Below are 27,844 nucleotides of genomic sequence, written 5' to 3' on the forward strand. Positions count from 1 at the left end.
CAGTGTCGGGTCTGATTAATAAAGTGAAGTTGAGAAGCAATCTATTCTGGAGACTCCATGTGCTGTTTTGGCTTTTTGCCTCTGCTTCTGTGCCCTCTACTCTCTGGCTCTGCCATTACTTTCCGGCCCTATAGATTCTCTGGGCTTCTCCAGAGCTTCCTTGGATACTTATACCTTTCAGCTGGGGGGGAGGGGAGAGGTGGAAAGGAGAAACAGCAACCCAGGGAGAACTTGAGAAAATAAAAGACCTGGAAAGGGACTGAGCAAATCACCTAGAAATAAAAGAGACAGAAAGCATGGAAAAACAGAAAGAGAACGGTATAGTAAAACAGAGAGAGAAAAAACGTGCACAAAAGGAATTAAAAATGGATTAAGTCAGCCCAATAAAAAAAGATAACTTATTTTCTTTTCTCTGTTTTCTTTACCTACAAAAAGAAGAGAGAAAGTGAGCTGGGAAGAGATAGGAAACGGATTAACAGAGGCTGAAAATAAACTCCAACTGAAATAACCAAGGTGACAGAAATTGTTGTATAATGCTGGTTACATTTTGGCAGGAGTCTAACAATAATTAAACAGGCAGGTCCTCATTTCCCGGCAAGAGCTGGGAGGTTCGGACTTAATAGCAGAGTTTATGCAAATAATGTGGGCTTGGAGCTTGGTTGAGGCAGGGAGGAATTTCCCTTCCCAGATGGGAGCTCCAGACAGGTCAAGTTACCGAAAAAGAAACCTATATAAGGGAGTGCAGCAGGGGAGGAGCTCACAGCAAGCTTTACTTCATAACCAGGTGAGCAGGAGTTGACCCAGCACCCGACTGCTCTCCATCTCTGCAAGGAGCAGGCAGAGACACACCAGACTTATTTATACCTTAACTCTGTGGATTATCTCTGGGGGATTTTGTTCTGCTGGATATCCAAAGGTACGTAAACCGTACACCTCACGGAATTGTCTTAAAGCTGGTTAGGCGCCCAAAATAGATCAGCGCGCTTTTTTTTTTTTTAAACTGCCGTGTAAACCCAATTTTCACATATGGAGTTTTCTTGGTTAAAAGTGGTTGATAATGAATTGTGTTACTACCACAGCATGGCTCAGATTTGATCGCACAAAAAAGACCGGTGTGCAACGGAGTGCTTTTTCTTTGGATGAGGAATAGGGAAATCGCTCGTTGTCCATGCAGATACCTTATGGGTTTTAACGCGCTTCCCAACCAAGGCAACGTGCGATGTTCAGAAAAAGGTTGATAGCCCATGGATAAAGGCTTAGCCGTAGACAACCTGCCGGAACAGAAAGGGATGCTGTGTGTGGGACGTCGTTCATAGGTGAAATATTGATGAAAGGCAGCCTGATCGTTCCCAGGGAATCTTGTGATCAATACTTTTAACGGAGGCGATAAAGATCAACACACGTTATACCACCCAGTAAAAGTAAAGTAACACATACGTTCGTTTCGTTCCCCCCCTTCCGCCGTCTCAAAAAAACCCCAAAACAAAACCAACAACGTATTCTGGGATAAATAGTTCTTTGATGCCTTGTTGATATCTGGAAATTGTTTTACCTGTTTTATGACTACAATTTGTTTGACAATAGATGATTTGGGTATTGTTTGGTATCCTTTAAAAAACAAACACACGCGGCATATTTCCTGATTTGTTTTCCCTTGCAAACTTTTGAGAAATTTGGTTTGGGTAAAGAAGAAAGCAGATGTTCTGTGTGTTTGGTTGCCGATCGGGGTTGTTTTGCCTATAAGGCGGGGAACTTGCACGCGCACACACACGCACGCTCTTCTGGATTATTATTTAATGTGATTGCCCCCCCCCCCCACACACACCCACACACACACTCTCTCTCTCTCTCTCTCTCTCTCTCTCTCTATCTGAACAGCCTGGAGAATGCGCCAGTATAAATCTCTCTAGGCAGCGCCTAACACCAAGCGGTTCTTGAGTAACCTGGGTGTAGCAGAAGTTGGATTATTGTTCGTGGCTTGATCGAATCTTGGAGGACACCCGATGTTTCCCCATATGGCAAATCACCATGAAAACCAATTGGCCAAGAAAAGTGTGTGTTAAAATCGCAACAACTTGGGATCCTAAAAATATAACTGTCGCAACCTACAAAGGAGTCAGTTTTCTCCAGGACCATACGGAGGAAAACGGAATATGACGGTGGTGGTAGGCAAAGACAACGGGACTCATTACCTGGTACCAAGCACAGGGGTACTTTTCACATCTTTGTTTCCACGTTTTATACAGGGAGGCTGTTAGCTATCTCTTAGGTTGTATTAACTGCTTAGCACGTTGACCTTTCTACTGTTACATAGTAGCGTATAGCAAAATTCATGGACCATTACTGTACTTTTTTACTGCATCTGTTGCTTTATATTCAAGTTACTTACAAGATTGCTATTATATTGTCTATTTGCATTTTGATTTTTCGACATTGTGTAAGCCACATTGAGCCTGCAACTAAGTGGGAAAATGTGGGGTATAGATGTGTTAAATAACAAACATAGTAGATGACGGCAGAGAAAGACCTGTACGGTCCATCCAGTCTGCCCAACAAGATAAACTCATATGTGCTACTTTTATGTGTATACCTGACTTTGATTTGTATCTGTGGTATCCCCCAGGCTGTTTTGATAGTGAACGGTTTTTGTTTTGTTTTTTTTGCTGTTGTTGCATTTATTTTTAATCACATTAAAAATAATCCAAAGGAGCCCAAGCATAATGCGCTGCGTTTCTGTGGATGCACAACAAAAAAAAAACGCTTTCATCTATGTCACTGCTCAAGATGTTCTATCTGACATTATTTTCCCTTGAAAGAAACGGCGCTTTATCTGACTTCTAGGACGCATTAACTGGTGAACGTGACCAGCGCTAAATTTCATTTCCCACGACATCCGCATATAATTATGTCAGGATCTCTGAATTTAGACACAACTGGACAGGTTTCACTTCTATGCAAAGCGCTTTGCTTTGGGGGGAAAGGCGGCTAAATGCTTCCCTTAATATTAAAAAAGTATTTGCTTGCAGCCCAGAACCTTGGAGAGCGGTCCAGCACCAGCTGTTCACTTTGAAAGGGAACGAAGCCTGTATTACATTGGGCAGGTTGCGTAAGGACCTTGCAACCAGCTGAATTTTTTTTTTTTTAATTACATTTGTACCCCGCACTTTCCCACTCATAGCAGGTTCAATGCGGCTTGCATATTATATACAGGTACTTATTTGTACTTGGGGCAATGGAGGGTTAAGTGACTTGCCCAGAGTCACAAGGAGCTGCCTGTGCCTGAAGTGGGAATTGAACTCAGTTCCTCAGGACCAAAGTCCACCACCCTAACCACTAGGCCACTCCTCCACTAGCAACATTCCATGTAGAAGCCTGCCCTTGCAGATCAGCAACGCGGCCGCGCAGGCTTCTGTTTCTGTGAGTCTGACGTCCTGCACGTGCATGCAGGACGTCAGACTCACAGAAACAGAAGCCTGCGCGGCCGCATTGCTGATCTGCAAGGGCAGGCTTCTACATGGAATGATGCTAGTGGAATAGCAACATTCCATGTAGAATGTCAAATAGTAGCAACATTCCATCTAGAATCTCCAATATTTATTTTTCTTACATTTGTGCCCCGTGCTTTCCCACTCATAGCGGGTTCAATGCGGCTTACATATTATATACAGGTACTTATTTGTACCTGGGGCAATGGAGGGTTAAGTGACTTGCCCACAGTCACAAGGAGCTGCCTGTGCTTGCAGTGGGAATTGAACCCAGTTCCCCAGGACCAAAGTCCACCACCACTAGGCCACTCCTTCTATGTACTGATAAATTTGTCATACAGAACTATGTTGTATGAGCAATTCTAATATTACTAAATTATATGCAACCTACATCCTAATTGGGGGGGGGGGGATTATTAAGGTGCGTATTTACCCTACCTACCTTTTATTCTTGTGCATTAATTGTAACAATATGCTGAACCTCTTGCTCTGTTAATGGTGATGCTGTTGCTATATAATGTAAGCCACATTGAGCCTGCAAATAGGTGGGAAAATGTGGGATACAAATGCAGCAAATAAATAAATAAAAATTAGTGCCCAGTGTTCCCATAATAAGCCATATGGGAACATCAGGCACTAATGGATTAATTTCCTGCAGGAATTACTAACTTGTGGTATTTCACTATCACAGGTTAGGCACTCCCGTGGCACAAGAATAAGGCTGTATGGGATTAACCTCACAAGTAGCATTTGGAGTGCATCAGGAAGTATTTCCTCCCCCCCCCCCCCCCCCACCAAAGCCATCCTCCAATGGCTCTCCAAGTTTGATCCCTCTAAATACCTCTTCTCCCACCTCAGACCTGCCTTTCAAAACCTGGAGGGGGGGGAGGGGTTGTGTCAGGGTTAGGGCAGGAGCATCCCCAGTTGCTTGTGCCCTTTTTTAGTGCTGGATTCAAATAGCACCAGTAACCCCTAGTAGATGGTCTTCTGGCGTAACTGTTAGGGGGTCAAGCTGCTGTGCAAGGGTCTTTTACACTTCCAGGGGTTGCCGGAGCCATTTTGAGCTAGGCTTCCAAAGAGACAGAAATGACTTGAGATCACTCCTGCCCTGACCCTGATACACTCCTTGGGGTTTGAAAGGTAGGCTGGGGGGGGGGGGGCTATGAGGATGGGGTGGGGGAAGAGGTAGCATTCAAGGTGGATAAGTTGGGAGGGCCATTGCCATCTTTTTGCTGGTAGTATTTTCTAAGGAATAATATACCTTGTGATGGTCACCGCAAGCCATGTTCGATTTACATAGTAGAGGAGTGTGGTAGCCGTGTTAGTCCACTCTTAAGGTTATGAATAGAAATCAAACAAAATAAAACATGGAAAAGAAAATAAGATGATACCTTTTTTATTGATATTCTAACAGGACTTAACAAGGATCTGGGGTTCCTAGCCCATTATAAACCATAAAGCTGTATTTCTCTGTTGATCACCCTCCCCTCACCTATCCACACCCATCCTGTTAGAATATCAATGAAATGCTTTGATGTCCCCATGCATACCCCCTACCCACCCCCACCCTCCCTCTCTGTCAGACTGTCAAAGTAATGCTTTGATGTTTCTCTTATATATACTATCTGCTAACACGTTTGCTTATTTCCGATCTGACGAAGAAGGGCAACCTTCGAAAGCTAATCAAGAAATGTATTAAGTTATGTCCAATAAAAAAGGTATCATCTTATTTTCTTTTCCATGTTTTATTTTGTTTGATTTCTATCGATTTACATAGCAATGTACTGTTTTACATGCATTCACATATTTTGTATCTTTTTCTAACTGTCCTGTGGTACCTAATATTAACATTGGTTGTTAATATAACACACACTGTTGCTCTCTTATAAGTGTGAAAGGGCCGTAATGCACTTTAATAACTATCACCGTAATTTTACCTTTGATCCTCTTTAACGTAAGGATTAGAAAGCTGGTAACTGAGTCCTACCAGGAAAGCTATTATCCAAAAAATGTGGTAGCTGTGTTAGTCCACTCTTAAAGGTAATCAATAGAAATAAAACATGGAAAAGAAAATAAGGTTATTTTCTTTTCCGTGTTTTATTTTGTTTTATTTCTATAGTGGAGGAGTGGCCTAGTGGTTAGGGTGGTGGACTTTGGTCCTGAGCAACTGAGTTCCATTCCCACTTCAGGCACAGGCAGCTCCTTGTGACTCTGGGCAAGTCACTTAACCCTCCATTGCCCCATGTAAGCCGCATTGAGCCTGCCATGAGTGGGAAAGCGCAGGGTACAAATGTAACAAAAATAAAATAGATACTATTGGAGATTCTATATGGAATGTTGCTACTATTGGAGATTCTACATGGAATGTTGCTATTCTACTAGCAACATTCCATGTAGAAGCCTGTGCGGCCACATTGGTGATCTGCAAGGGCCGACTTCTACATGGAATGTTGCTAGTGGAATAGCAACATTCCATGTAGAATCTCAAACAGTAGCAACAGTGGAGGAGTGGCCTAGTGGTTAGGGTGGTGGACTTTGGTCCTGAGGAACTGAGTTTGATTCCTGGCCCAGGCAGCTCCTTGTGACTCTGGGCAAGTCACTTAACCCTCCATTGCCTGCCACATTGAGCCTGCCATGAGTGGGAAAAAGTGTGGGGTACAAATGTAATTAAAAAAAAAAATTCTAGACAATATTAAGCAGACCTATAAAAATTATTTTCTGTAGACTTAGGCAACCACTTTTTGAATCTGGATGTCCTGAAAAGGACTGAGTTTGAACCTTGACTGGCGTGCTGGAGCTTGCTGTGATCATCTGCAGTCCAAGTGAATCATTCTGACCTGAAAAATCTTGTTCACAGCCAGATGGCAGGAGCCTGTGAGATCAGCAACATCTTCACCAACTACTGGAATGCCGTGTACCAGCCTGAACCGGCTCTGGCAGCTCTCCAGCCCCCCAGTGAGGGAGACAGCCTACTGTCCTTCCTAGCATCTGAGATGGCAGCTGAAACAGCAGGTAAGAATGAGGCAGGAGTCCACTGCCCAAGGGTAGATAGTGGGGTTGTGGATAGAAGGTGGGACTGCAAGAAAGAGTTATTGTCCTTATTTTTTGGTGTTTATGGGAGGGAGAGGAGGGGAATTTGTAGGCGGTGATGGAATTTACTTTGATTCTTCCACTACTCCTTTCATCCTTGTTTCTCAAGCCAGTCCTTCAGTACGCCTGGCCAGTCAAGTTTTCAGGATACCCACAACGAATGTACATTAGATTTGCATGCAGTAGAGGTAGGGCTATATTTAAGGCTAGTACACCCACAGGCAAAAGCCAGAATGGGGTATGTCACTCTTCCCCCTCCCAGAAATCAGAGAACAGCAGGGGGTATCCCAGTTTTTAGGCACTCTAGGCATACGGCAATCTTGCCTATGCCTTCTAAATATGAACCACATTGGCGGTAGTGCATGCAAATCTATGTCATGCATATTCATTGTGGATATCCTGAAAACCAAGCTTGCTAGGTGATATTCCAGGATTGGCTTGAGAAGCACTGTTATGTTCCAGAGTGCCCCAATGCCTCCCCATCTCCTCTCCCCTGTTTTGTAAGTTCTCCTAAACTCAGGTACTGCAGCCACAGTTTTTGGATGGGGAGCCACAGATCAGAGCCTGGTGTACCCGCAACAGCAGGTGTTTCATTGTAGGATTCCTAGCGATGTCATTTCCTGTTGTTTTTTTGCTCTCCCTGAAACAAGGGGGGACAAAAAATCAGGTTTTCTCATGTGTCTTTATTAATGTGCTCTCTGTTGAGAGTGTGTGCTTTTTCGTAAGTATATGCGCTCTTAACAACTCTGCCCTTGTAATGAAAACTTTTTTTAAAAGCCCTCAAACAAAATGAAAATTCCCATAAATGATACAGGAAATGATAATGAAATGAATTTTTTTTTGGGCTGCACACCTCTAAAGGATTCACCCTTTAAGAGGAAAATAGTTGTGGGGAAGGAGGAGGGGGGCAGCTGTGATTCCTGCCCTTGCAGTGCTTCCTACTCCACCAGTAGGACTGGATCTGGGATTTGAGCTTGAGCCTCTGGGATGCTTTGCGAAAAGCTGCCACCATGTGCCATCTCCTTTCCCGTGTGCACAGCCCTGCATTCCAGAGATGGCTGCATACAAGACAAGTTGAGACATGTTTAAGCAAATTGTATTGCATGTTGTGAAAAGCTGAAAGAGAAATAAACTATATAATCTATACCATAATGGATATTTTGCATTACTTTAAAATAACATTGAACTTGCTTATCATTTGACATTGCACTCTTAGCTGTCAACATAATTACTTCTAAGGCTTATTGCAAGAATGACATCTGTAAAACAATTAACTCCCACATACCCCCAAAGAGCTTCCCTTTATCTTTGCTTGTATGAAACTTGGACAACTTTCCAGTTGACTGGGTCACTGTATTTCCAATGCTGTAGTATTTATATTAGTCACTAATGGAGAGCTTCAGTTTTGCAGTGTCTAGAATTACTGCTGGTAAACTGTAGTAAGTGAAATTAGAAAAATTATGGAAATCAGGGAGATGAGCATCTTAAGGATGTGTGTTCTTCAGCATGCCTTAAAAATATAGTGCATGTAATATTGATTTAACATGTATTAACCCATGAATTAATACATGTTAAATTGATGTGCGCTTGTTATTAAAATGGCACAAATTAAAAGTCTAGAAGTCAAGGAAAAAACCCAAATAAACTAAAAATGAAAACTACAATGTTTGCCCTGTGCACATTCCTAGTGGAGAATAATATTAAGAAGCGTTAGAAAGGTCTTCAATTAGCTCAATATAATGTTTGGGAGACCAACGGTTTAGGATTAAGAGAGGTTTAGGAAACTTACTGGTGTCTACAAAGTAACTTGAGTATTGCATTCAATTCTGTAGTGGCGTTCCTAGGGCGGCTGACACCCAGGGCGGATCGCTGATGCGCCTCTCCCCGGGTGCAGCCCCCCCCTGGCGAAACAACATCTTCTCCCACCCCCCCCCCAGCGAAATGACACTGCCCCCCCGGTGAAGCGACATCCCTCCCAGGTGCATTTTTACCTGCTGGGGGGGGGGGGGGTGCTGCGCGCCTGTCAGCGTCGCTCGTTCCATGCTCCCTCTGCCCCGGAACAGGAAGTAACCTCTTCTTTGAACCTTTTATAATTCTGCTGTATCTTTTTTGAGACACGGTGACAGAATTGCAGTGGCGTTCCTGGGGGGGGGGGCGGTGGGTGCGGTCCGCCCCGGGTGCACGCCACTGGGGGGGGTGCCACGCGCTTGTCGGCGCCGCTCGTTCCGTGCTCCCTCTGCCCCGGGGCGGTGTCGTTTCGCTGGGGGGGGGAGAAGGTGTTGTTTCGCCGGGGGGTGGGCGCTGCACCCGGGGGGGGGGCACATCAGCGATCCACCCCGGGTGTCAGCCGCCCTAGGAACGCCACTACAGAATTGAATGCAGTACTCAAGTTACTTTGTAGACACCAGTAAGTTTCCTAAACCTCTCTTAATCCTAAACCATTGGTTCAAAGAAGAGTGACCAAAAGGATAAAGGGGATGGAACTCTTCTCATATAAGGATAGGCTAAAGAGATTAGGGCTCTTCAGCTTGGACAAGAGACGGCCGAGGGGAGATATGATTGAGGTCTACAAAATCCCGAGTGGTTTTAAACAGGTAGAAATGAATTGATTTTTCACTCTTTCAAAAAGTACAAAGACCAGAGGACACTCAATGAAGTTACATGGAAATACTTTTACAACAAATAGGAGGTAACATTTTTCACTCAATGAACAGTAAAGCTCTGGAACTCGTTGCAGGAGGATGTAACAATGCTTAGTGTACTGGGTTTAAAAAGGTTTGGACAAGCTCCTGGAGGAAAAGTCCATAGTCTGCTATGGAGCCAGACACGGGGAAGCCACTGCTTGCCCTGGGATTGGTAGCATGGAATGTTGCTACTAATTGGGTTTCTGCCAGGTATTTGTGACATGGATTGGCCACAGTTGGAAATAGGATGCTGGGCTAGATGGACCATTGGTCTGACCCAGTATGACTATTCTTATGTTCTTATGTATGTGTACATGTAGCAGTGAGATCACTGAATTAGAGCTGTGTCTTGGTGTGTTGGGAGGGGCATCTAGCAGTTTGCCTCATCTCTATATTTTTATATTTCAAAAAGAAATATAAACTGAGAAAGGTGAAGCGAAGGCCAGAGAATGTAGTTCCCCTTAACAACTCCAAACTTACGTTGCTCTTTAGAGGCATCTTAATGTGTTTAAAAGGCTGTTTGGAAGATATTACTTTGGCCGTGACCTGCAGTGCTTCCCAAGGAAGTGTCTGTCTGAGGAGTAAGGTTATGCTCTGCTGCTGTGTCATGTGGATGGGTTAAGCCATAGCTTTGCTCAGTGTGTGGAACTGAAGGTAGAATTTTGCCACAAAAAGCAGGGAGCAACAAGCTCTTATATACACTGACTGTCTGCCCACATGGAATCATTTGATAATTTTGTCCTTCAGTGCTCTGGTAAAGCATTTTCTCTTTCCCAGTTATGGCAGATCAGCTTAGGTGATTAAGATACTGAATACCTATGCAAGCTAAACTTATAAAAAAAAACTTTAGAGACACAGGTGTCTGTAAGAAGTGTATCACAATCTCTAGTCTTATCGCATGAAAATCAAGAATCACATTGCTTAGATTAGAACTAGCTTTTTGTAGCTAGAATGCAGAGTTGAGTTTTTTTTTCCAAACATCCCCTACAGCCCAATGCCTGGCTTGAGAACAGCAACAGGGTTGTATATTTTTGTGACTTAATATGAAGCATGCCAGAAATAAGGAAGCAACAGCACTTACAAAATTATTATCAGAGACTATATCTTCTATTGTTAGAAGAGTAAATATAGCAAATATAAGCTGCTTATATAATTGCTGAATAATGCATCGCTGGAGTATTGAAAATGTGCAGTCATGTTCTTATTCATATAGATGGCTTCCACTGTGCTTTGCATAACAGATGACATCACAATAGTAACCCTCTGCTGACCCGCCTACTGTCTGCTTCTGACCCGCCTCCTGTCTGTCAGAAGTAGAAGGTCTCCAGAAAGCAGAGCAGAACTTAGGAACGTAGGAGATGAGAATAGATAAGGAGCAATTGGTTGAAGGGCTGCCGAGAGACATGACCATGACTGGGCCTGGGGCAGAACCGGAATGCCACAAGACCCCCCCCCCACATGCGCCGCCCCCCCCCCCCACTTGCACTGCTGCTCCCGCACCTTTTTGTCTTTGCCTTCAAGGGGGGCCCGGCACTGCCAAGCCACTCACACTGCCCCTCCCCCCTTGCACCTCTGCTCCCGCACCTTTTTGTTTTTGCCTCCAAGGGGGAGGAGCCCAGGCCCGGTGCTGGCAAACTGCTTCATGCGTGCCTGTTCCCACAGTCTGTCCTCTCCTGCTCCTCTCTGTGCTGGAAGTCAGGACCCAGATGATTGCATTAATGCGATATCGAGCTAATGCAATCATCCGGGTCCTGGGCGGCAAGCAGGAGCAGGGGAGGACAGACCTGGAAGCAGGCAACAAGAAGAAGCTTGCCAGCACTAGCCCCCTCCCCCCCTTGGAGTCTGGACCAGGGGAATTTTGCCTCCCCTGCCCCCCCCCCTCTTGGCGGCTCTGATTGGTTCACCCAGTCTGCCCAGTTATCTTCCTCTTTGGTTCTCTGCCATTTTGGGTAGATGAGCTTATAGATTTCCTATACTTAAATCACCACCAGCTCCCCTCATATTTTTTACTCAGCCTTTCAGCCTTGTTCCTCCCTTTGCTCTTTATAACTGTTCCAAGCATGTATAATGTAGGGTATAGTGCTGGCCATTCCAGCAGGGCCGGGTTTCCCATTAGCCAGAGTAGGTAGTTGTCTAAAAGTACCCTATATCTGGAGGTTGCTGTGCACCAGTGGCGTACCAAGGGGGGGGGGGGGGCGGTGGGGGCGGTCCGCCCCGGGTGCACGCCGCTGGGGGGGGGGGGTGCTGCGTGCCGGTCAGCGTCGTTGGTTTCCATGCTCCCTCTGCCCCGGAACAGGAAGTAACCTGTTCCGGGGCAGAGGGAGCATGGAAACCAGCGACACTGACCGGCGCGTGGCACCCCCCCAGCGGCGTGCACCCGGGGGGGTTCTTTCACTGGGGTGGGGGGATGTCCCTTCGCCGGGGGTGCGCTGCACCCGGGGGGCGGGGCGCATCGGCAATCGGCCCCTGGTGTCAGCGCCCCTCGGAACGCCACTGCTGTGCACCTTTAAGGGGAAAGAGTTAAGGTGAAAGAGGGCCATCCAGAGGAAGGAGGAGGTTGTGCCTATTGGTCATTGATTGCAATGCATCTTTGGAAGGGATCTACCCTTTTTCCAATGGCACAGCTTTATAGGCGACCCCCTTGCTCTTGCATCTGTGCCTAGAAGCTTGCCAGAGATAAATCCAGTCCTAATTCCAGGTGTTATCCTCCTCTCTGGTACTTACACATTCCATATGTAACCCAATACTAAGCTCTCTGGCATATCCTTTGACCAAGTGAGTGCTCTTTAATCCCCTAATACACTAATATGAAATGCCTAGCTCTGGAGGCCACTAGAGATTCTAAGCTAAAATAAAGATATACAAAATATTATTCTAGGTTTTAGACTGTTTCAACACTCATACTGACTGTTGTGTTCATGGATCTTTCACCAGTGAGACTAGGATCCTCTTTAGGACACTCCCGCGTGATTTATACTTTTGTGTCACATGGCAATAACATTTGTAGCATACACAAACATTGATACTAAACATGTACCTATTCTTTCATCAGACAAGGCCCACTGGTCCCGTGAATTGCCTAACTTATGGTCCAAACAGCAGGTTCTGGAATGGATCAGCTATTATGTGGAGAAGAATAAATATGATGCCAACAATATCGACTTCTCCTGCTGTAACATGGACGGGAATATGTTGTGTCGTTGCAGCCGTGAGGATCTGGTAGCCATGTTTGGACCCCTTGGTGAAAAAATGTTTGGTCAGCTCCATGAACTTAGCGGCTACAGCGAGCTTAGTGCCTGTAAGTACTTCATTGGTGGCAGGGGTGGAAGTCATTTTAAATTAACACTAACCTTTGTAGGCATGAAGCACAAGTAATTGACCCAAAAACATGGAGATACACTTAAAAGATGCTCACTAAAAATGTTCAGGACTGTGCTAGCTCAGAGTGACCACCTGCCTCCATCTATTGAATAACTTGGTAGTCCTGGTGTCCATTGAGCACAAAGTCGTACAACAGACGGAAGCAGAGAATGGGCATGGCAAATCAAAATTGGCCACTTTAAGGAGCCAATTTTATAAGTGGGCACCTCCTTTTAGCCAACCAAATGCAGGACCACTGAGAGACACAGCTGGCCTGCTGCTGCACTGTGCTCCCCCCCACACACACTCGGGCCGCCCTCCACACTCGGGTCCCTGCCTCCACCCCGCCCCTTTACCTTCCTGTGTCTGCTCCTCCCTCGGTCTGTTGTCTCTTGCTCCTTTGTGCTGGGACCCGGGTTATCGTGTTAACCTAATCATCCGGGTCCAGGCACACAGGAGCAGGAGAGTGACAAACCCAGAAGCAGGCAGGAAGAAACTTCTGCTCCCTCAAAACCTTACTGGCACTGGGCCCCACCTGGGAGGGTGGGCCCAGGGAATCTTGCCCCCTCTGTCCCCTCCTCTCAGCAGCCCTACCCCAATGCCACATGATGACATCCTATTGAATAATGACATCTTTACTACCACTTATGTATGTAAAAATACACTTAGTTGTAAAAGGGCTGGTGTTCTGTACAATCAAGTGTGTAAGAGGGGTGTGAATGGAGGGTGTCCAGTTGTAGAACTGCACTTTACATGTGCACTCATGCAGGTGCTATAGATTCAGTTGTGTCCACACCGAATCAAACAGTAGAAATTCACATAGCACGACAACTGCACTGTCTATGCATTCATGTCAGGACTTTCGATGGCCATCTGAACTGTAAGGCTATTGGAATGGAGCAGAGTGATGAGATTACTGTAGCTGGTTGTGTTATACTGTTCACTGCTAAGACCTCTTCTCAGTGGCGTAGCAAGGGTGGGGCGGTGGGGGCGGTCCGCCCCGGGTGTCAACGGGTGGGGGGGGTGCATCCGTCCACACACCCCCCCCGGCGCAGCGCCTCCCCCTGACACATTCCCCACCTGCCTACGAGCTCCATCCATCTGCAGCGCTGCTGTAAAGAAGAAATCGCTTCGTCGGCCCTTCCCTCACTCACTGTGTCCCGCCCTCTGACGTAACTTCCTATTTCCTCAAGGGCGGGACACAGTGAGCGAGGCAAGGGCCGACGAAGCGATTTCTTCTTTACAGCAGCGCTGCAGATGGATGGAGCTCGTCGGCAGGTGGGGACCGTGTCGGGGTGATGCTATGCTGGTGGGGGGGGGGGGGTCCACGCCGGTGGGGGGGGTGTCGTGTTGGTCTGCACCCGGGGGGGGGGGTGCAGCGGTGATCCGCCCCGGGTGGCAGCCGCCCCTGCTACGCCACTGCCTCTTCTGTTGAAAGCCGACATCAGGATAGAGCAAACCTGGTCCTGTTCGAAAGGGAAAATCATTTTCCACACTTTGCCTTATCCAGAATAGGTAGCTGCTCGAAAGCATCTTATAACTACAAAATAATAAAATAATGGAATATAAAAAGACTCATCCAGCCAATATAAAGTTGTAGCTATTTCCTGCTTATATTCATTTGCAGAATCAATATGGAAGCATACACACCTCTTTTATTCATCAATACGTTCTATATAGCTTATTTTTCATTGATATATTTTTATTGTATCGGCTGCTAAATAATCCAACACCATCTCTTGCTCTGTACCAGTCTCCATCCCAGACGAATTGTCCTGGATCTATGAGTATGACATAATTCCTACAGAGGATCCCTCTCATCAGCAACAGAATAATCTGGCTTATGATGCCTATGGCAGCAATTCAGGTAAATTAAGCTATGCAAACCTTCATTGCTCTTTAGGTTACTGCAAGGAAATGGAAAGTCACTGTGATCCTGTACTCTGATTGGTCAATTCTGTTCCATTTCGGCAGCTCTCTCATCCAAACTGCACAGAATGTGCCCTTTAGACCACAATAGACTCAATCTTGAGGGGAAAAAAAGTATTTAATTCCAACAACGTACTATCCACCACTGTTAGATTTGTTGGATTTTAGAAAAGAAACAGAACCACTTTATAGATTTAAGAAGACCTCAGTCGTGCAACTCAATGAATCAGACTCATACCATCAAGAATTAAGCACTAACATTGTCATTGGTCTTTTTTTATATTGATTTTATGTTAGTTGCTATTCCCCCCCCCCCCACCAAATCTTTAATTATTTATAAAGCACTTATCTTTGTAGGCTCAGGGGTACATAGTCCGACATGACTCTGGGTGGAGTAATACATGTCGGCAAGATGTGTCTGGCTCAATGGGAGAGGGTTTGTCCTTGATAAAGCAGTTTGCGAAGCATGAGTCACATCGGACTATATACCCCTGAGCCAACAAAGATAAGTGCTTTACTCTTTATAAATAATTAAAGATTTATTTTGGGATTACAAGTAGCAACTAACATAGAATCATCAGTACATAAGTATTTCCATACTGGGACAGACTGAAGGTCCATCAAGCCCAGCATCCTTTTTCCAACAATGGTCAATCCAGGTCACAAGTACCTGGCAAGATCCCAAAACAGTACAATACATTTTATGTTGCTTATCCTAAAAATAAGCAGTGGATTTTCCCCAAGTCCATTTTAATAATGGCTTATGGACTTTTCTTTTAGGAAGTTATCCAAACCTTTTTTTAAACCCCACTAAGCTAACAACGAATGCCAGAGTTTAATTACATATTGAGTGAAGAAATATTTTCTCCGATTCGTTTTAAATTTACTACTTTGCGTGCCCCCTAGTCCTAGTATTTTTGGAAAGAGTAAACAAGTGATTCACATCTACCCATTCCACTCCACTCATTATTTTATAGACCTCTATCATATCTCCCCTCAGCTGTATTTTTTCCAAGCTGAAGAGCCCAAGCCGTTTTAGCCTTTCCTCATAGGGAAGTCATTCCATTCCCTTTATCGTTTTCATTGCCCTTCTCTGTACCTTTTCTAATTCCACTATATCTTTTCTGAGATGCGGTGACCAGAATTGCACACAGTATTCAAGGTGTGGTTGAACCATGGAGCGATACAAAAGCATTATAACCCACTCGTTTTTCCATTCATTTCCTAATAATACCTAACATTTCTAGTCGCTTTCTTTGTCGCCACATCACACTAAGCACAGGGTTTCAAAGTATCATCAACAATGACTCCTAGATCCTTTTCCTGGTTGGTGACTCCTAACGCGGAACCTTCCATCACGCAGCCATAGTTTGGGTTCCTCTTTTCCACATGCATCACTTTGCACTTGCTCACATTAAATGTTGCCATTTGGATGCCCAGTCTCTCAGTCTCATAAGGTCATCTTGCAATTTTTCACAATCCTTTTGCGATTTAACAACTGTGAATAACTTTGTGTATTCGGCAAATTGAATTACCTCACTAGTTATTCCCATATCTAGATCATTTATAAATATGTTAAAAAGCAGCGGTCCCAACACAGACCCCTGCGGAACCCCACTAACTACCCTTCTCCATTGAGAATACTGACCATTTAACCCTACTCTCTGTTTTCTATCCTTTAACCAGTTTTTAATCCATAATAGAACACTACCTCCTATCCCATATCCCTATCAATACAGAAAAAGATCAACGACAATGTTAGTGCTTAATTCTTGATGGTATGAGTCTGATCGATCGAGTTGCATGACTGAGATCTTGTTAAATCTATAGAGTGGTTATATTACTTTTCTAAAATCCAAGAAATCTAACATTGGTACTTTATACTATAATAGACATCCTTCACCAGGGTATACTATCTTGGTGTCTGAGATTGACATAGCAATATGAGAACATATAGCTGTGACTGCTTAAGAAAGAGGGCATACAGGTTAGGATCAGGAAACGATGTGGAATAAGAAAGACAAAGAACATGAAAAAAATAGGAATGAAAGATGGCCTCCTCCCATTTTCCAGCAGTAGCTCCACTACAGGTATGAAGAACACGGGGATGCTTATGTCTGACTAGCCTGACATCAGCATTAAACAAAATTAAACTGGGTTAGTTCAAAGAGATCCAAGTTTCTAATTGCACGGAAGCCAATGAGCATAACCACTAAGCAGACAGAAGAGGAAATTGAACATTCCATTCTTTTTATTTCATCTGTAGATCTGAACACAAACGGGGAAAATTCCACTGAGGATCCAGCGTTCTCCTTGTCTCCATACTTGTCAGATGGATATGATTCTACCATGTCTCCAGCCAGCTCCGAAGTCTCCAGTTTAAGTAAATATCACTATTTTTCTTGCTGTCCCTTGTGTAGTCTGAGCACAGGCTTGGGAAAAGAGTTCAAGACGGTCCTCCACTATGGATTCTCTGAAATCACTTTACCTCCCTGGGCCTCTGTGACTTAGCCGAAAACAACTTTCCTGGCTATATTCTATTATTTTCATTCCTGGGGTACAGATCAAACATGACATGTTGTAAAGCTTTCTAAAACTTGTAATGTAATGTGTTGTGGGGTTTGTGTTTAGGAAAAGATGACGGTTGACTTCAGGATGATTTGCAAAGCGAACTAATGAAAACCAGGCATGGGCTTTAGATTGACAGTGGTTCACAAAACAGACCATTATACTAATGCTTCCATGAAATACTACCCTTCAAAAACATACCTGGGCAGCTGAAGTAATGGCTGAAGCAGTGTGACTAGGGGCAATTAGTTCCCTTCTTTGGGAAGTAAAGAGTTGAGTCCTAGTCAGGTGTCATTAGTGGCAGATGTGGTGAACTTGAATTTAAGATTCTATCAAATGCTTTAAGGATGCAGGTCAGCAATAACTCAGATCTATGATATATCTTCAGTTCACCAAGCGTAACTATTACTGTTGTTTTTTTTTTTAATTTTCCTCATTTAAAATGCAGAAAACTAATAACAAATTTGTCTGCCTGTTTTACAGGGATGAAAGCCCATAGCCCCAATTCTCTGTTGTCTAGTGGGAGTGATGGGGAACTAGATTCTGCGGACACCAAGTTTACCCTTCCCAATGGTGAGTAATGGAATTCATTCAAGAAACGTCAGAGAGAAGATCTAGACGTACCCAAGAGCCATGTTGTATAACACCAAAATGACAATTTGACCATCTAAATATAAACAGGGAATGGAGGCCATTTTACTAAAGGCATGTGAGCACAACTGTAATGATTTGTTCATATTGTCAAACCATCCCTTAGGAAAAGAGTTTTCAAACGTTAGTACAGTTCAGATGAAGATTCACGTTTTGGCCCTCCACGTGGTGACTTTGTAAGACATACTCTGATTTGATGTATTCAGGGGACTTATCCAAAAAGGGCAGAAAAAAAACCAGCTTTACTTGACTTTGCTTTGATTTTGGCTTTAGAGTCACTATGCCTCAGGTACAAACTTAGACTGTGAGCCCTCCTGGGACAGAGACATATCCAGAGTACCTGAATGTAACTCACCTTGAGCTACTACTGAAAAAGGTGTGAGCAAATCTAAATACATAAATATGTGGAATGTTGCCACTTTTTGAGAATCTGGAATGTTGCTACTATTTGAGATTCTACATGGAATGTTGCTGAGTGGAGAAGTGGCCTAGTGGTTAGAGCACTGGTCTTGCAATCCAGAGGTTTCTGGTTCAAATCCCACAGCTGCACCTTGTGATCTTGGGCAAGTCACTTAACCCTCCATTGCCTCAGGTACAACATTAGATTGTGAGCCCTCCTGGGACAGGGAAATATCCAGAGTACCTGAATGTAACTCACCTTGAGCTACTACTGAAAAAGGTGTGAGCAAAATCTAAATAAATAAATGTTGTGATAGCTCTTATTGAACCAACATGAGAAAGATGTTACAATGAATCAATAAGTGTACAAGCTCCTTCCTGGTCTCTTAAGAACAGATCTATTTGACCTGTACAGCTCATGCCCTAAAATATCTTTTTATATTGGTCTGTAAGAACTGTCACAGCCTACAAGGATTCCAATTTTCTTCAGGACCAATCTGGCTGCTGGTGTAGCACCTCAGATGCTAATTCACAAATGCTAAGGTGCCAAATTAGCCTGTTCCAGGAGAAAGATTGTAGACTAGTCATAAGACATAAGACATAAGCATCGCCACACTGGGTCAGACCAAAGGTCCATCTAGACCAGCTCCCTGTCTCCGACAGTGGCCAATCCAGGTCACAATCACCCGACAAGATCCACGGAGCAAAGCATTTTGGACTGCTTGTCCCAGGAATAGTGGATTTTTCCCTACGTCCACTTAATAACATTCTATGGCCTTTTCCTTCAGGAAGCCGTCTAAACCTTTCTTAAACTCTGCTAAGCTAACCGCCTTAACCACATTCTCCGGCGTCGAATTACGTGCTGAGTAAAGAAAAATTTTCTCTTACTTGTTTTAAGCTTACTGCACTCCAGCTTCATCGCATGCCCCCTTGTCCTAGTATTTTTGGAAAGCATAAACAGACGCTCCATATCTATCTTTTCCACTCCACTCATTATTTTATATCTCTATCATATCACACCTCAGCCGCCTTTTCTCCAAGCTGAAGAGCCCCAGCCGCTTTAGCCTTTCCTCATAGGAAAGTCGTCCCATCTCCTTAAGTCCTGCACTTCTGACCCCCCCATCCTGATATGTTATAGCACATGCAGCACTAATTTCAGTGGATAGAACTAAGAACTACAAATACCCAATGGTGTACCTACCTTAGTTGCCACTTTGGGGCGGAGCACCTATTTCCTCTGAGCAAAGGGGTGTGCCAAGCAAGCATGCAGCTGTAGTCTGTGTTGGTCCCCTGCCCCAGAACAGAAAGTTGATGTCAGAGGGGGCAGGAGACTGGCAGAGCCAAGAGCCGCACCCTGCTTGGTGCATCCCCTCACTGCCTGTACCTGGGGTAGGCCGCCCCCACCGCCCCACCCTTGGTATGCTAGAGCAAATACCACACTGCTTGGTGAATGTAAGCTGAAAATCAGGACTAGCCTAAAAGTCTCCCTCCTGGAAGTGGGTAAATTGGTAATTCTATCCTTTACGTTCCCTATGGGGTGTTGACACTTTAGTCTCAATATTCTTGGCCTCTGCACAGTTCTTCAATACAACAGTTTTATGACAATCCTCTACTCCCATTCCTCTACCACCAGATCATGCTTGGATGGTGGTAGCCTTGATATCTGCATGCTGTCCAGAAATAACGTATCTTATAAACATACTTGAAAATGTCCAAATAAAGAAAAGGAGTATGCTACAATCAGGAAAACCATATGTGATTCAATACAGGTGGAAGAAGAGTGGAAGTAATTGGTCTTTTCTGTTTCTCTCAGCAAACAGATTGATAAATGAAACAAGTGACTTGAAGCATGGGAAACGGCGAAGGGGAAGACCCAGGAAGTTCAACAAGGACACCAGAGAGTGCCAGGAGACCAAGAAAAGCAAGCACTGTAAGTCCATCATTGGGACCAAGTTATTTTCTACAGCTCAGACATGCAGAACTTTGCAGGGGCACATGGCAATGCTGAAAACACAACACGGCATCAGCAATTACAGAGGTTTGGGCATGGCCAAAGGTTGGTTTGTTTGGCTTCCCCTACCAACAAGATGCTATATTATATGCTGTTCCTGGCTCTCTCTCTTTATATATATGGTTGACTTGGCAGATTCAGAATTGAGAGAGACAATGTTGTTGCCAGGGCTCCCATTCTTGTTTACAGTTCCATTTACAAGCCTCTCGTAAGCTTCATGTGCAGACATGAGAATAGGGGCAGTAGAGAAAATAAAGGAAGCATTATAAAGCCATTTCTTTGAATGCTGGCCCATATCCGAGAACTGGCACTGAATATTCAGCTACTCTATGTTCTGTCGGAAGTTACCGTGGTATCACCGATGTTCAGCGATGGTACCCTGATAGCTGCTCGATTGACTTAGGACTGCCTAAAGTTAGCTGAATAGATATCGAGATACTACCATTGGATATTGGTGGTGCCTAGGTAATTCCCAGCTCTGCCCCGACTCTGCCTCTAGACAACCTCAACACTATCTGGATAGTGTCGCAGCAGACAGATAGGATATTCAGTGGCACTATCCGGCCACGTGCCACTGAGTATCCTGTGGGGACATAGCCGGCTCTAGTTAACTGGATAGGAGCATAGACTGTTACCCAATTAACTAGCACTGAATATCGACCCCAAAGCCTTTACAATGACATTGCTGCACATGGGTTTCAGGTTTGCTCCAATTCAACCATCTCTCTCTGTACCAGGTGATGTTAGCAGACAAGAGGAGACCAACAACAATTGGAAATTCTACTAATGGTGCCTGTTTTCTAGGATCATCTATGTGGACAGAGCTAGAGTTAGATGCAGAGGTGCTCATGGTAGAAACTGAAGAATAGGTCCAGCCAGTGCCAGACACCCTGAAGCTCTGTCTTCACTTGATGCTGAGACTTTGGGCAATTGCTCTGCTTACCTCTTTCTCCCCCCAAACCAGTCTGGCATGCACATGAATGAATCCAAATAGAAATACCCCTATCAGGATTCTCCCATACCCCCAGACCTGGACAGATGTTTTGTCCCTCATGACCTCACAGGCAGTGAAAATGTTTTGAAAGAAATAATGAGCTTCCCCATTTTGCTTTGTAATAGAATCCTCAGAAACAGACAATGATGTCACAGTCAGGCATATCATACTTAACTATGACATCACTTTTGCTTTTCAAGATTCCATAAAGTTATTTACTTTTGTATGTCAGTCTACAGCAGACTTTTTGTGGAAATCTTCAGACAGTTTCTGAAAACCTTGGCTCTTTTTGGTTTCAGCTGCAAGAGGCACCCACCTATGGGAGTTCATCCGGGACATTCTCATACATCCAGAGCTGAATGAGGGGCTCATGAAGTGGGAAGACCGGAGTGAGGGTGTCTTTAGGTTCCTCAAGTCTGAGGCCGTGGCTCAGCTGTGGGGACAGAGGAAAAAGAACAGCAGCATGACCTATGAGAAGCTCAGCCGAGCAATGAGGTGAGTGAGCTAAAGACTGAGGGACCAGCATTCAAATGCAAATAACCAGATATCTTCAGGAATTATACCTACACTTGTGCTGTCTGGGACTGTCTTTAGATAGTCAGCATATTGCTGCTAAGTATTTTCACAGACATCCTCAGCACTATCCAGATGGAGCTGAGGTGGTCTAAGAGTGGGGCTTGGACAGGAGTCCGCTAACCAGATAACAGGAGCTTAGCCGAGATTGAATAACAGAGCCGCGGAGCTGGTGGTTGGGAGGCGGGGATAGTGCCGGGCAGACTTATACGGTCTGTGCCAGAGCCAATGGTGGTAGGCGGGGATAGTGCTGGGCAGACTTGTACGGTCTGTGCCCTGAAAAAGACAAGTACAAATCAAGGTAAGGTATACACAAAAAAGTGGCACATTTCTTGGGCAGACTGGATGGACCGTGCAAGTCTTTTTCTGCCGTCATCTACTATGCTACTATGTTAACTATCCGGATAAAGAAAGGACAGCAAAAGTGCCAGAAACTATCCAGAGACTGGTGCTGAATATCTGGATTTATTTCAGCCATGGTAGCTGGTGTTTAAAAACATTTCAACCACCGAGGCTGAATATCAGCCAATCTGTTTCTTTATGTCAACATATAACAGCTCACTTACTACATACAGTTTTGTGATAGATGTACTGCAGGAAGACTCAATGTTTTATATACAGTTTTTTATATACTCAGTGTTTTATATACAGTTCCTGCTGCTTCAAGGCAGATAACAATAACTATATTGTTATTGCTCCTCTGGATATTCACAGCTCTAGACAATTGCGTTAAGTATTCAAATTCCAAAAGTGCTTACAACTTAAGTACGTGAAGTAATGGGGCATAATGGGGGAAATTCAATAAATGGTACCCAAAGATAGGCAGCAGGATGACCCACACTAAGTATTCTGTAAAGGACACTCGGCACAGAACGACCTTTATAGAATACTAGTTTATCATTCATTTCATACCTAACTTTAGGTGCATGCATTTAAGCCTGACAAAAGCTGGTGTAAAAGCTTGCACTCCACTGATGGTAGTTAAGGTGCACAAATGTAGATATTTTATAGAATAGTGCTTAGTGGCAGGATCCACGGCTAAGTTTTAGGTGTAGGGGTTTACATCAACTGAAACCTGGTGTAAATCTTTGTGCCTAAATTAGGCGCGAATCAGGCATGTTCTGTAAATATGCAAATCAGTGCCTGCAAATCATTGGAACACCCACGACTCATGCCCCTCCCATGGTCACGCCCCCCTTCACGTGCACATCTTTATAGAATATGCCTAACAAGATGCACACAGAAATTGTGATTTATTGCCAATTAGTGCCAATAATTGTTAGCGCCCAATTTTTGGCACTAATTGGTTGATTATTAAATTAAAGTGTGTGCTCACATTTGTACACACATTTCTGTGCACCATATATAGAATCCAGGGGATTGGTTTAATAAAAGGGTCTCTATCCAGCTTATAATTGAAAGACAAAAACGCCTATATTGCGACCTAAATCGGGAGATAGGCGTTTATCTCCCAAAAACGAATAACGCGGTATAATCGAAAGCCGAACTTGGACGTTTTCAACTGCACTCCATCGCGGAAGCGTACAAAGTTGACGAGGGCGTGTCGGAGGCGTGGTGAAGGCGGGACTGGGGCGTGGTTATCACCCAAACAGAGATGGGCGCCTTTCGCCGATAATGGAAAAAAAGTATGCGTTTGTAGCTAGAATTTAGGGCACTTTTCCTGGACCCTGTTTTTTCACGAATAAGGCCCCAAAAAGTGCCCTAAATGACCAGATTATCACCAGAGGGAATCGAGGATGACCTCCCCTGACTCCCCCAGTGGTCACTAACCCCCTCCCACCACAAAAAATGATGTTTCACAACTTTTTATTTTTACCCTCAAATGTCATACCCACCTCCCTGGCAGCAGTATGCAGGTCCCTGGAGCAGTTGTTAGGGGGTGCAGTGGACTTCAGGCAGGTGGACCCAGGCCCATCCCCCCCACCTGTTACAATTGTGCTGATTAATGCTTAGTCGTCCAACCCCCCCAAACCCACTGTACCCACATGTAGGTGCCCCCCTTCACCCCTTAGGGCTATAGTAATGGTGTAGACTTGTGGGCAGTGGGTTTTGAGGGGGATTTGGGGGGCTCAACACACAAGGGAAGGGTGCTATGCACCTGGGAGCTCTTTTACCTTTTTTTTGTTTTTGTAAAAGTGCCCCCTAGGGTGCCCGGTTGGTGTCCTGGCATGTGAGGGGGACCAGTGCACTACGAATCCTGGCCCCTCCCACGAACAAATGCCTTGGATTTATTCGTTTTTGAGCTGGGCACTTTCATTTTCCATTATCACTGAGAAACAAAAACGCCCAGCTCACAAATTGTCGAATAAAACATGGACGTCTATTTTTTGCAAAAATACGGTTCGGTCCGCCCCTTCACGGACCCGTTCTCGGAGATAAACGCCTATGGAGATAGATGTTTTCGTTCGATTATGCCCCTCCACGTCTCTTAAGCATCTTAGGCTATTTGTAGTCTGCAGGAAATGAACGTTTTCTGACTTTTCCTTGGATTTGACTGCTAGTCGTCCCTCCCTTGCCCCTTAAGGGGAATTAGCCTTGGGGAAAACCACCAAGAATGCTTGAAAAGAACTGTCTCTGATGGAAGTCACTTTGATTGGGTGTCAGATGGTCAATCACCTTAATGCTGACGTTTTTTTTTTTTTTTTTTAAACATACAGGTATTACTACAAGCGGGAAATTCTGGAAAGGGTTGACGGGAGAAGGCTGGTATACAAGTTTGGGAAGAACTCCAGTGGATGGCGGGAGGAGCAAACTTTGAACAGAAGCTGAGAGGGAAACAGCCTGTAAAGGTTAAAAGACTGCACTGGTGACATCCAGATTACTCAGGAAGAAAGCCCAAGGCATGACTTACTGAAGCCGACTTCTCGGAAAAAGTCATTTTGAAAGAAAAATGTTGAATAGGAGAGGCTCAGCCTAACTCCTATGCAAAGTTTGTCAGACTCTGGCCTTTTCATAAGGGCAACACTATGTGTGCGCCATTTCTTGAGGCGTAGATACTTTCAGCTGATATTTTGGCTCAAGTAGGTTCTTGTAAACCACTATTATAATTATTATAATTATTATTTTTATTGTTTTGTTTTTTTAAATATGTGAATGTTTGATTGTGTTTTATGTGACTCAGCATGGGATCCAGTGCTTTGCCTGTACAGGGAACTTTGAAAAGCAACAACAATTTTCAGACTTCTCTTTGGTTCACCAAAATGACCGTAATTCCTACTATCTGAGACTTGAGGAGAAGGACAATAAGAGAATATGGGAGGTCTATGTAAGATCAATGAAGATAGATACCAGGTGTATTCTATGGTCTTTTCCTCATCATTTCCAGGATAATTCACACGGTAACTGATGTCAGTGGCTTCAGCAGAGCAATACTTACACCATCAGAGAGCGTGCAGTGACATCGTAAATAGTAGTGTATCCCCAGATATCTGAGCGAGCACTTCCGGGTTCCTCCGAGTAAGCAAACCTTCAGGCACAGATTGAACCGATACCACCCCCACCCCAACAGCTATGACAAACTATTTGGTAGGGATGAGCAATACCATACACTTTTTGTTATGCTTTCTGATTTTTCTGAAAATGTTCTTGATTTTTGGGTGTCTTTTTTTTTGGTTTGTTTCACACATTCATTTTAATAACTTTTTTTTTTTGAATGTGCGTTAAACTTTTTTTATGGGCCCAAACTGATTATACACACATTAATTCACAATGTATGCACACACGATCACGTTTCATACATAAAACGTTTAAGGCATCCACACAAACTGAATGAATGATAGTGAACGCACATCCCTTCTATTTGGGAGATTTTTGGATTGCTTTCTTAGCTAGCCAGAAAGTACACTTTTTAAAGTGACTCCAAGGCCATTCTTGGAGAAAGTATGCTCAAGACCACTCCAGAAGAGGAAATCAGTGTATCTGAGGTTTCTGTCTCTCCAATGATATTTCTAAAGCCTTGTTAGCTATTAAAGACCAAGCCCACAGTCTAGTACAAAAATAGCAGATTTTATGTGTAGATATATTTATTTTTGTTATAAAGATTTAGAGGGTAAGTTATCAATAAGGGGCTGCTGTTAAGATGTGCTATTGCACTGTAAAATAACACGAGTTAGTGGTAAAATAACACATCTTAATGGTAGCCCATGTTGATAACTATGCCCCAAATACAGTTTGTTTATATATAGAAAGCTCTCTTTAAACTTTGCCAATGAAAGAGAGAGAGAGAGAGACAGACAGACAGACAGACAGACAGACAAGCAGGCACATCAAAACACATAGGGGGCTTTAACAAAGCCGCGCTACTGATTCTTGGAACGGCAAATGAGAGGAAGCCCATTCAATTCCTATGGGCTTCCTCTCATTTGTCGCGCAGGAATCACTGGCGCACCTTTGTAAAAGAAGCCCATGGCCTTTTAAAAAGTAAAATCTGTGCTGGCTAGTAAAATGAAACATAAAAGATGAAGGTCATACTAAACGAACCAATATTGTAGTCCCCAGTTAATCTCTAGCTTTACCAACAAAATAAAAATAATAGAGGAGACTGACAGAGTGACAACTATAGAATCTTGTTGTACTAAGGTGGGAACGTGTACAAAAGGATGTAATTTAATTGAACTGGACAACTGGGGTACTTCAAGCAGTGGAGGTTTTCAAACAGTGGCACAACCATAACTTGGTGCTGGGTTTTTTCAACCCAGTTGCATTCAGGTCGGTATAACCTTTCTTTTCCCACCGACAGGTGCAATACCAGCATGTAGTGGGGGTGCATAAGTAAAGAAAACCCAAGGATGTGCTGTTTTGTCATTTAGGGGAGAAGTTATCAGCATTAATAACCCATTAAGATGGGTTATTTTACCATTAATGTGCTATTTTAGCACAGGTCCCATTTTATATAATGAAATCTTGTTGCTAACACATCTTAATGGGGAGCCCACGTTGACAACTCTCCCCTTAAAGAAAAAAGAAATGTCTCTAGCAATCATAATCACTGCTGTATGTAATAAAAATGAGTCAAGTATAGGGCAATCAAGCCATTGTGACATCACTGATGAGGTTGGCTCTTAGGCATTGGTGGAATGTGGCATTATGACATCACAATCTCAGCTCTGGTTACCAGACTGAAACTCTGGGGAAGTTAATTGTTAAGATGGGTTATTGTACTACTAACTTGTGCTATTTGCTCACAGGTTCCATTTTATACAATAAGACTTAATTACTAATAACCCAGGTTAAGTGTAAAATAACTGTAGCCCCCCTTAATGGCACGTTCTGACCATGTGGAAGAATTATATTCAGCACAGTCTGTTTAATGTATCTTTAGTAAACTGGACCACTAAGAATATTGTTCTTTATTCCCAATTTTATTCCTGCAAAAATAATTTGCTACCAGATATTTTTCAGTTCCATCAAATAGTGGGTCTTCTGAATCTTACTGTACAAGAAGTATCTGTGTGCACCCAATTTCTGTAATATAAATACCTGTAAATATATATTTTTTTCACTGGTATGTTTAATTGTAATGAAATGGAAGCACTTGTCCCTTTTCAAAATTATTTTTTTCAGCTGGACTGGTATAATTTCCTTTTATATATTTACAATTATGAAGACCTTTTTGTACATTATGCATTGTAAATATGTTTTAATATGTTTAAGTAAATATGAGAATTCTTATATAGTTCTCCTACATTTATTGAAATGAATATATTTTACAATTAAATTGCTAAAAATACAATTATGTCTATTGTGCTTGTTTTTGATGATTCTTGTCTATCGCCTTTTAAAAGGCATAATTGTGAGCACATGTGCTTTGGCAGAAATTATTTTGTTTATATAAGCCAACATGAGATTTAATAATGGCAACTGAACTGAACTATTGGTTGGTGTGTAAGCAAGTCAGAACACATTAGCTGCTGGGTTCCGCTTGGTGGAATTCCTTATCTTGAACTGTGAACAATTTGATCATCAGATGGGGCCAAAGCCATGCCAAATTAGGGCCCTATGATATAGGACCGAGGGGCCCTTTTACTAAGCTGCATTAGATGCTAATGTATGCCTAATGTAATTAAATAAAAACCTAAAA

The 27,844-nt window shown here is 43.7% G+C and overlaps 1 protein-coding gene across 1 annotated transcript; it reads left to right on the forward strand.

The window, feature by feature from the left end:
* Window positions 1-773: 773 nt before the first annotated feature.
* On the forward strand, window positions 774-27,435 carry ELF3 (E74 like ETS transcription factor 3). The gene is made up of 9 exons (XM_030220939.1): window positions 774-916; window positions 6,343-6,497; window positions 12,312-12,557; window positions 14,373-14,486; window positions 16,815-16,931; window positions 17,600-17,689; window positions 19,980-20,096; window positions 21,471-21,666; window positions 24,423-27,435. The coding sequence occupies exons 2-9, from the start codon at window positions 6,347-6,349 to the stop codon at window positions 24,532-24,534; spliced, it is 1,143 nt and encodes a 380-aa protein (XP_030076799.1). The 5' UTR covers window positions 774-916; window positions 6,343-6,346; the 3' UTR covers window positions 24,535-27,435.
* Window positions 27,436-27,844: the final 409 nt, after the last annotated feature.

This window comes from Microcaecilia unicolor, chromosome 12 (assembly GCF_901765095.1).
Source record: "Microcaecilia unicolor chromosome 12, aMicUni1.1, whole genome shotgun sequence".
Taxonomy (NCBI): domain Eukaryota; kingdom Metazoa; phylum Chordata; class Amphibia; order Gymnophiona; family Siphonopidae; genus Microcaecilia; species Microcaecilia unicolor.